This window comes from Miniopterus schreibersii (assembly GCF_964146895.1).
Source record: "Miniopterus schreibersii genome assembly, chromosome: 8".
NCBI lineage: Eukaryota > Metazoa > Chordata > Mammalia > Chiroptera > Miniopteridae > Miniopterus > Miniopterus schreibersii.
In genome coordinates this window covers 57,063,050-57,073,497 of record NC_138109.1, presented here as the reverse complement: position 1 = coordinate 57,073,497, position 10,448 = coordinate 57,063,050, and the positions used below count along the sequence as shown (strand labels likewise).

General features: G+C 40.9%; 1 protein-coding gene across 5 annotated transcripts in view; it reads left to right on the top strand.

The window, feature by feature from the left end:
• Window positions 1-502: 502 nt before the first annotated feature.
• KYAT3 (kynurenine aminotransferase 3) overlaps window positions 503-10,448 on the top strand; it is a 46,837-nt gene continuing 36,891 nt past the window's right edge. The window contains exons 1-3 of one of the 5 annotated variants that reach the window (XM_081144397.1): window positions 768-856; window positions 2,060-2,165; window positions 5,860-5,959. In XM_081144397.1, coding sequence (XP_081000523.1) covers window positions 5,861-5,959 — 99 coding nt within the window. In that variant the 5' untranslated portion in view covers window positions 768-856; window positions 2,060-2,165; window position 5,860. Of the gene's footprint in view, window positions 1,819-2,059; window positions 2,166-5,859; window positions 5,960-10,448 lie in introns of all 5 variants that reach the window. The other 4 variants (XM_081144396.1, XM_081144398.1, XM_081144394.1 and 1 more) reach the window with 4 other exon arrangements.

Genomic DNA, 10,448 nt, shown 5'->3' with positions numbered 1-10,448 from the left:
CTTAAAAGAGGGGAAGAAAATGTGATTACGAAACTCCATTCTTAGAAGCTCTCCTTTCCTCAACACCGCCTTCCCCAAACGAGTAACTCACGGGGTTCCTTTTTCTCTTAGTCGATCTTTCCTCTTTACTTTTAAAATGTTATTTATGTTCGATCTAAATCTCACTACCCCTCCCCCCTCTTCATTCTCAGTTCTCTGATCAAACTCGTTCGACTGTTCAGGAATATAAAGTCCCTCGATGCTTTTCCCCTCCTCCCTGCCACGGGTGATAAACACACCTCTCTGCGCACCTCGCAGCATGACTGACCACAACCTACCTCTGGCCTAAACCCCGGGGCCTCACAGCCTCCCCTTTCTTCCCAAGCGCTCCCGGTCCTATGACCCGCCCCCACCCAATCATTCCCGCCACCCAATTAGAGGCCGGGGTGGAAACTTCACACCCAATCACCGGCCACCTCAAAGTCCCGCCCCACCCCACCCCCTTACCTTGACCCGTCTCGTTCCCGCAGGCCCCAACAGGCCGCACCTCCACCTGCGCAGTCCAGTCCCTGCCGCGGCCGCCCTCACAGCCAATCGCGCCCTGCGTCCAGACCCCATGGGCTACCCGGGGCCACATCCACACGCGCCCTCTCCCGCCCCCGGACTCCCTCCAGCCCCGCGCCGTTCCCCGCCTCCCTGCCCATTCCCGTCCAGTGCCGTCCAGGCCGCGATCCCCCGTCAGCCAATCCGCACTCTCGACTCCATTCCCACGTCCGTCCCCGCCCAGGCTTCGCCCCCACCTCCGAATCCCACCGCACCAGTCCCCCGAGCCCACGCGGGACTCGAGTCCAGGAGGCAGGGTTGGAGCGTGAAGGAGGTAAGTGGGCCGCGAAGAGGGCAGCCCGAGACCGAGTGGAGATTGCGGCCCCGGTGGCGGAGTGGTGCGGAGCGAGGCCGCGCTGCGGACCCGCGCGCCCGCGGGGCTGGGAGGAAGAGCCGGTCTGGATTGCCTTGAGGACTCGGACTCGCCCTCCTGCGCCCTGCGCGCGCGGGTCGCAGCTGCGGATCCCAGCCCTGGCGGACCTCGGTGAAGGCTGCAGGGGGTCCGCGCAGGATTTAACAGGTCCTTCTGGAGAGGGAATGACGCCGAGGTGACTGGCCCTTGAACTCAGGTGATCGCTTGCCCTTTGTCTTCTTGATTTTGCCGTTTGGATATTTTGAAAACAACGTGGCAAGGGTGACACTGACTCCAGTTTATCTATCCATAACCGGGAATTTTAATTTTAAAAAAAGGAAACAAAGGCTGCTAACCTTCCCTGTAAGTGAATCTAAAGTTTTTAGTTGAAAGAGAAAAGCAGTCCACTCTGTTGCTTTTGGAGTCCGAGCAGCTCTAGAAGGGGGAGCCCCGCACCCTGTACAGAATTAATTCCTCCGCCTCCAGCACGTGGGCTCGCCCTCTACCACCCGAGGCGAGAATCGGGGCTGCTCGCTCACGTCCACACTAGGCACCAATGGTGCAGATCAACCATTAGAAGATATCTCCGTTGTGCTAAAACTTAATTCCTGCTAACTCACACCAGCCAGCTGTACTTCTTCCCCCTGGAGAAATGTATAATTACACGAACCCCATTTTCACAAAACAGCTTTTCAGCAATTTCACGGTCAGGTCTCCTTAAGTATTGCGCCGCCTAACTACAGCTAATTTTTTCCACTCGTGCTCTGATGACATGACTTTGAGGCTTGTTGTTCCCACTGTACTAAACCAGCCAGCACCTTGTTCACCTCCTGGATGCCCTCTGCTGTGTCACTGCACCTTATAAACCTTCTGGAAGAGAACAGGTAGAGCGTGAAGTGCAGATGATCTTTCCTTTGGTCAGACTCTTAGCTCTGGCCTTTTTTGCAGTTACCTCATTAAATCTTCCTTGCACTGTCAGTTAACCTGAATGTTGTGGACTGTATCAAATGAACTAAATCTCTTCCTGCCTCTCATCCCCATATATCGAGTGGTTGTAAGTTTGGGTCTAAGTTCAGAGCTTCAGTCTTTTCCCAATTCACTTTGACTACCTTGCTTACATTTCAGCTCTGGATTCCACCCCAACAATTCACCAGCCGTCTTAGTTTCAGGTCACCCTCAGATCTGCCACGCATACTTTCTGTGTCTTCATTTGAAACAATCTACTCCAATGGTAATGAATAGTTTAATTTTCTACTGGTCATGTGCATTTGAATATGGAGTTTAACTTATGTGGAATATGCTATAATGAGGTTTTCTAGATTCACAGTTGCCTGTGTGTTTTTTCACAGAACATTGTTTTAAAGGAGACACTAGAAAAATACAGTGAAAATAGTGTTTCGAATGAAAAGCCATATACCTTTTGATTTTTTTTCTATGTCACTTTTCTGTGACATCCATATTTATTTATTTATTTACCTTGTTGGTGAATATACATTTGGAATGTTAATTACATTAGAAAAGTACTGCTTTAAAATGTGTTTATTTAAAGTGCAGAAGAGAAATAGCTTCAGAGGTTCTGACTATCAGCCTGCTTAGATTTCTTTGGAGCCATTTTTTCACCCATTGCCTTCACAACTCTTTCCACAATGAGATTACCTAGTGAGAAGAAAAGAGAGCCCAGGTCTTAATATTGAGGAATTCCATCATTTAAGGACAGGTTAGGGAGAGGTAGGGTGAAAATGAGGGGCTGTCATATGTCAAAAGCCAGGAGAACATGGTGTTTCTGGGAGGAGACACTGCCTGGCCAGCAGTAGCTAAAGCTGCGGAGAGCTCAAGACTTGCAGAATGTCCCTGGGTTTAACATTATGGAGGTCAAAATTGACCTCAGCAAGAGCTGCCTCTATGGAGTGAGGGGTACAAAAGGCAGATTGCACCAGTCAAGGAGTATAGATTGAGGAAAGGGGACAGCTGATAAAATATCTTTTTTTAAAATTTTCCTTTTGAGATTGCCCTTCTTGCCTCTACTATTTTTCAAGTGCCTTTAGCTCAAAATAACCCTTATGCTTGCTTAGTGGCATGTTTTAGGCTGGCATATTCTGCCATTCTTCATCTATAAAATATAGTAGAAATGCTGGAGAAAGTTGAGGTTCAACTTGAGATTAATAACCATGAGTTTGTGGTGAAACTGATCTTATCTTGTGTGACTTTCTCCAACAATCCACAGCTTCATGGACCGTAGGAAAAACAGACACTGTAGTTGAGTTCATCCAGGATTACGGTTTTACACACCTGGGTAGATCATTGTCAAGAACATTACTGAAGTGGTAGAACTGGCATCTAAATTGGAAAATAAAGGAAGGCAAAGGCTGATTGGGCAAAGGAGAGGCAGCCTCCTAGAGGTCTTGATAATATTGAAGAAGAAGAACAGTTGGGATAATTAAGCAAGTTGAAAGGTCAAAGAGCAGAATGCTTCAATTATTTTGGGATTAGACCAGATTGAGGTAATGGCAAAGGGTATGGTGGGAGGAGAGAGCAATGAACATGGGAAAGTCAGTTGTTGGATGGGCCATCTCTGAACACATTGAAATTACCTGGATGATCCCAGGTCTTGAAGTTGAGAAGAAAACTGTATGCTCAATGACAAAATCCTTAATGATTGACAGGGAGTTATCAGCGGGTCAGGGGATAACATCAGTGAGGCAGATGAGGGAAGTAACAGTTTAGCAGTGATAAAATGGGCATCAAGAAAGAGGTAGGCAGAGCATATAAGAAAAGGCAACATTGAGGAATATTGAAGTGGTACCTTTGGGGAAAATAAGGTTTGAGTTAAAGCAAGGAGGTACAGGGAACACTCTGAGAACATAAAGATATAATGAAATTGGCTGCTGATGGTGCAGCTATTCCAGAAGATACGGCGGAAGGTTTGGAAAGTGGAAGAGAAATGAAAAGTTGGGTCATTTGCCAGGGCAGTACATTTCACTTTGGAGGTAATGTGCTGTCAAAGACAGAGGAGAAGATGTAGGATTTAGGCCTTGGGATTTCCAGATGAAAATAGGTGGATTTAGTGTCAACTCTCTTAGGTGAATAGGTACTGAGGCCTGGTAGCCAGGGGGCATGGTTCATCCAACCTCGGGTGAAGTCTCCCGAGAGCTGCAGTCTAAGCTCGGGCATGATCAGCCAGTGACTTACAGTACCTTCTGAGATTACCTTCAATCCAAGGATTCATTCATTCATCTGTTTTGAAATATGGGAATACTGAGACTCAACAAGAGTCTGGGACTTGTCTGAAGATAGAAACTTTTTAAAAAAAAAAATCAAGAGTGAGGATTAGAATCCCGGTATCCTGATTCCTAGTCCGGTTTCCCCCCAGTTTATCTCAAGAAAGTAAAAGAGGTTTCTCTCATTTGTCTACTTGCAAGAAAGCATTTTGCTTATATTTTGCTTAATACCAAAGAAATTAGGCTGAATTTAAATAGATAGATGTTTATTTGTGGGGGGAAAATTGTCTTAAATCAAATAACTCCATGATACTGAATGAAGATTGCTCTCTGTATAGTTCCTGTCGTTTGGTAATTTTCCTTAAAAATACCCTACTGCCTAATCCAGTTAATATTTTACTCCTGAAAGGAACAATTAGTGACACAAAAATAGGCAAGTCTTGATTTAAGAAAACCTGGTCTTTGACTTGAAAGACATAAAATATAAGGGATAGTTACTGCTTTATAAAAGGAATCAATATTTTATAACCTGACTTATAAATAATCCACTTAAATCATTAATTTATAATGTGATTTTATGAATTCATTCAGTCTTTTAATACTTTTATTTATTGAATACCTACTATATGCCAGAGAATACAGTGGTGAACTAAACACACCTGCTCATGGAGTTTATGTTTTAAATTTGTGAATAAGTGAGTTAGTGGCCAACCACACAAACAAACACACACAAAAGCTTTGCAGAGAATTAAAATAGGCTGATGTGAGATAGAATGGCTAAGGGGCTGTCATTTAAGCTGAGATTTTAATCACACAGTCAGGATTTTATATTTCACTTTTAAAGAAACATCCAATATATTATTTTTTGTACCTAAAACTTTTTGTAACCTTAACATTTGGTAACTCAAAGAGATTTATAGCTAGCTTCAGTGTCCCTTTGAATTCTCCTAGTCTGTCTCTTTTTTAAAGTTTGCTCAGAGAGCTAGGAAATGCCATCCCCTGATACAACATTGGCAGAGCAAAACCTCATGAGAGGTGTCTGTTTGCCTGAATGTCTTTAGAAAGCTGAGTTTGCTTCCACTTCTGAGTGGCAGCAGAGTAACAGAATTTCATATTGCTTTGATCTCCCTACCTATGATTGTTAATGATTTCTTTACAGGTAGAGAAGTAACTTAGAATGCATGCTGGTTATGTAACTGGAATCTATTGAAATAACTTCCTAGCTATGGATTTGTTGAGGGAAGTACCATATGAGAAAATAACCTAAGATTCATTCATATATTTGTATTTATCAGGGACCTGATATAATCCTTTTCAAGCAACTTTCTAAATAACCTGTGTTTAGCCACTTTACTGTTACAGATCATGCTTTTACTAGTAACTGTTATCCAGACAATTCTAAATAGTTTTTAGACTGAAAAATTCTGGATTTTATAGCTACTAGAAATGGATCTTTTACTTAATGCCCTTGACGAAGTTAGAGCCTTATTTTTTTTAATTTACAACATCCTTACAGATGTTACAAATTTGTATAAGAGGATTTTGTTAGAGTGATTGCAGTGATTATATCGCAGAGAAGAAAAACTATCAAAACTTTTTTTATATATTTGATATAAGCTTATGGTCTATCAGCTTGCTATAATTGTCTGATAGCAATGTAAGTATCATATATTCACTCCCTGTAAAAGTTTTTCTTTTATCCCGTAGCATGTTTTTGGCTCAGAGGAGACTCTGTTCCCTTGGCAGTAGAGCTAAATTCCTGAAGACAACTCATTCATCAAAAATCTTCAGACTCTCCACCTCTGCTGTAGGTATTGTGCTTAATCACTTAGAGATAACGTATTGTACATATTCTGTGATGTCAAAAAAAAAGTACAGCTTTTTGGGTATTTCATAGCTATTTTATTGAAATGAGTATTTCTGTTATATAAGCTGAAGTTATCTCTTGTCATTGACGAGAACTGACATTCACTGAGCAACTGTTTGCCTGTCTATTAGGCCTAGTATTGGGCATTGTGGATTCGTTATCTCATTTTATCTTCACAGAACTCTTCAGGTTATGAAATGTTACATTCCTGTCTTACAAATGAAAAAGCGGAGACTTTGATAGGTTTAGTAACTTGCCCAAGGTCACACAGCTTGAAAGTGTTGTAACCAAGATACCATACTCACCCTGGTCTAGCTCTCACGCTCTAAAGGGTTGTCTCTGTGTACTCAAGAAAGGATATTATAGTGACTATAAGTTCAGACCCTGCAACTTCAAGATTAGAGGAAATATGGCAGATTGAGGACCAGGTTATATGACATCATGGAAAAGTAAACAAATCTTTTTGTTACCACCCTGACTGTTATAACCTAGGGCAGATAACTGACCCAGTTTCTTCAACAAGTCAATAGCATGAGAAAAAAGTAGAAGAGGGGTGTTTGGAAGACTGCCCTGAGATGAAAAGAGGCTTATGAACCACAACCACCAAAACTATGTGTTGACCTTATTGAGGAACTCGCTTCATTTGATCAAAGTGTAAAAGATTTTTAAAGATAATCAGAAAAATGTGAATGTGTAAATTGGGTATCAGATGATACAGACGAATTCTTTTTAATTAGGTGTGATAATGACATTGATGTTATATAAGAGGCTTGATATTTTACAGAGATATATGCCAAGTATATATGGGTAAAATGAATTAAGGTCCAGGATCTACTTTAAAATTATTCAGCAATAAAAATTAAAAGGAAAAATAGGGGGAAAGATGAAGCCAATGAGGCAAAATCTTGATAATTATTGAATCTGGGTAACATGTATATGAGTGTTTTATATTATGTTGAATCATGTGAAATTGTCATTTTCTAGGTCAAAAATGGGTGAATAGCAATCTCTCAACTTTTATGTTAAGTTTGAATTTTCATTAAAACTGTCGTCAACTTCTCCTTCTATGTTTAAATACTATGATTCTACCTCATAAATGCCTTGGGTTCTAACTGTCATCTTTGTTACCACCATGGCTATCTTAGTTCAAGCCCTCCATGTAGAGGTTGAAGCTAAGGAAATAGATACGATCACTCAGGGTGATCAGATAAAGTCATGGTATTAAATTAAGGCTGTGTGTATAGAATGCTTATCTGTGGAGCTCAGTTAGAATGTACCTGCCCAGGACCCATCCTGAGATAATCTCATTCTATAAGTCTGCAGTGTATTTTGAAAAAGTTTTCCAGGTGATTCTAATGTACATTCTAATGTAACAACCACTGACAATGCTTTATTCATACTTGCAGATTATGTGGCATAGAATTCAACCCTTTCCATCTTTACTTTTAAGATTTTTATTGATTTTTAGAGAGAGAGGAAGGGAGAGGGAGAAGAAAGAGAGAGAAACATCAATGTGAGAGCATAACATCAATTGGCTGCCTCCTGCACACCACCTATCGGGGATCGAGCTCAAAACCTGGGCATGTGCCCTAATGGGGAATTGAACCAACAACCTTTCAGTGCACAGGACAACCATCAGCCAACTGAGCCACACCAGCCAGGGCCAACCCTTTCCATCTTTAGCAATCGATCCCCAATTGGGGTGTGTGGGAGGCAGCTGATCAATGATTCTCTTTCTTGTCGTTGATGTTTCTATCTCTCTCTCCCTCTCCCTTCCTTTCTCTGAAATCAATAAAACCATATATGTGTGTGTGTGTGTGTATATATATATATATATGTGTGTGTGTATATATATATAAAAACACATAAAATATTCATATATATATATATATATATATATATATATATATATATATATATATAAAACAATCACATCAGAAGGGTCTCTACATTTGGTCAGAACCTTTGCAGTTAAAATAGTCACACAGATAATCGTGTTCTTCCTGCTATTGGGCAAATGATAATGCAGACTGCTCAGTGTTATAGAGTAGTAGTGATAAGTTTAAATCAAGAATGACTTACCAGAACCAGCCTGACTACTTACTGTAAATCTATTTTCACAAGAAAATCCTTCTCATCCACACCATTATTAATGTCATTGAAAACTTAATGTAATGGTTACCTGTGAGGAAGGGAATGTAATGGGTGATGGGCTGCACTTTATCTGGATCATTTGTGCTCCCCCCCAAAAAAAAACATTTGTATTACTTCTTTAATTTTAAATAAATACTATTTTAAATGTTAAGGGAAAATATCACTGCTATACAGCAAGAAAAAACCAAGATGAACCTAGGATGAAAATCACTATCTGTCCCGTTTTGGCACCTACATCTTAAAGGTATAGATATATTATCCTCTAGTGCCAGAAAGTCAAAGAACAAACTAGTAGATGAAATAGAGATGAATGGATGAGTGGATGGGTGGGTGGGTGGGTAGATGGATGGAGGGAAGAAGGAAGGGAGGAGGAAATAATTGTTCTTGAGAGGTCTTGTGGAGCACTGACTCCTGGTACCTAATAGTGTCACCCTTTGTTAGACTAGTCTTCATATGAGGTGTAGACATTCAAATTGCAATTTGTAGCCCATTGGTTTTTTATGCTTCTCCCATTAATAACCTGTTGTCTACTTATCTTCAAAGTAGCCTTCCTAGGTGGACTTCTCAGGGAAACTATTCTGTATGCTCTAAGGGTGGATGCCTGTAACACAGTTGTCAAAACCCATAGAAAGTAGACCACCAGGAATGAGACCTAATGTAAACCATGGACACCTGATGAGGCGTCGATGTTGGCCATCAGTTGTAACAAGTGTACCATTCTGATGGGAGATGGTGGTGTGTGTATGTGGGGCTGAGCAGGGAGTATACGGGAACTCTGTACTTTGCACTCAGTTTTGCTACAAACCTAACACTGCTCTAAAAAATAGTTCATTAATTTTTAAAAAAAATAAGGATGTCTAAAATGTACATGCCCACCAGAGAAGCACAAAAACGTTTATTTTATAGCACCTAAAACAAAAACTTTCCCTCCTTCAGTCTGTCCTTCCCTAAAGAAATCACAGCCCTCTTTTTTGATATGAAAACATAATCTATTATACCTTTAGTCTATATGCAACAATCTCCTTACTCCCTGTAGTATAAAGTTACTTGTCCTGCTTATCTAAGAGAATCTTTTCCACCTTCTGAGTGGGTCCTCATTTTTGAGTAAATGGTATGTACCAAGAACTTTGTTTTTCCACTATGGATTTAACTCATTTAATCATCATAGCAATTACACGGGGTAGGCATTCATTTTTTCTTTTTAACAAATGAGGAAACTGAGTTTCAGAGAAGTTAAGTAACCTGTCTACTGTCACACCATTCATATAGTTTTGATGTTTAATTTTGAACTAAGATTGATCTGGTTTGAAAGCTCTTTGCATTAAACAACCTTGGAAATTTTAATTAGAATGTAGGCATAGCCCTAGATGGTTTAGCTCAGTAGCTAGAGAGTCCACCTGGGGACTGAAGGGTCCTGGGTTTGATTCTGGCCAAGGGCAAGTACCTTGGTTTTGGGCTCAATCCCTGGCCCTGGTCAGCAGGTTAGTGGGAGGCAACCAATCGACGTGTCTCACATTGATGTTTCTATCTCTCCCTGCCCCCCCCTACTTCCACTCTCTCTGAAAAGCAATGGAAAAAATACCCTCCGGTGAGGATTAAAAAAAAAAAAAATAGATATTCCAGGGCACAGAGCTTAGCTGGGCTGTGCATGGGCTTTCTCCGGATCTACTTTATCTCTCTTCTGCATATAAGTGCCCAGCGGAAACCACCTCTCTCAATCTCAAGTCCAGATTTCCATGAATTGTCCTGATTGTTATAAACCTGACTGTCACATGGAGATGGAAAAGCAAATGTTTGGTAGATAAGTGTTTGCTGGCAAGAGAGGACCTTGCTAGTTTTTTCCTCCCTTTCACACTTTATATTAAGCTATACTTATTTATGATGTCTCCCTCCCTGGGGCAGGTCTTCTATCTAAATCCTTTTAGGCAGCTTGACTTTTCCTGAGTCTTTTCTTAAAAATAACCTGAATCAATATCCCAAAGGCCTCCATGGGGGTGGCTTACTCTGCCTCCCCTCAACTCCATTTCCTGGTATTCTGGCTGTGCATTCAGTTGGCAGGTTTAGAGGAAACCTTGTTTCCAACAAGCTTGTTTCTCTCAAGTATTGTTGAAAGGCAATTTTCAGGAAAAGGCAAAAGCATGACTCATACAAATATAAAAGTGAACATGTATTAAAGATTTTTATTTTACTTTTGTAATTCGAAAGAACAAAGCTGAAGTTATAACCAGTTCAAAGGAAAAGTCAAAACCACAAATTTTTACATAATAAAGGAATT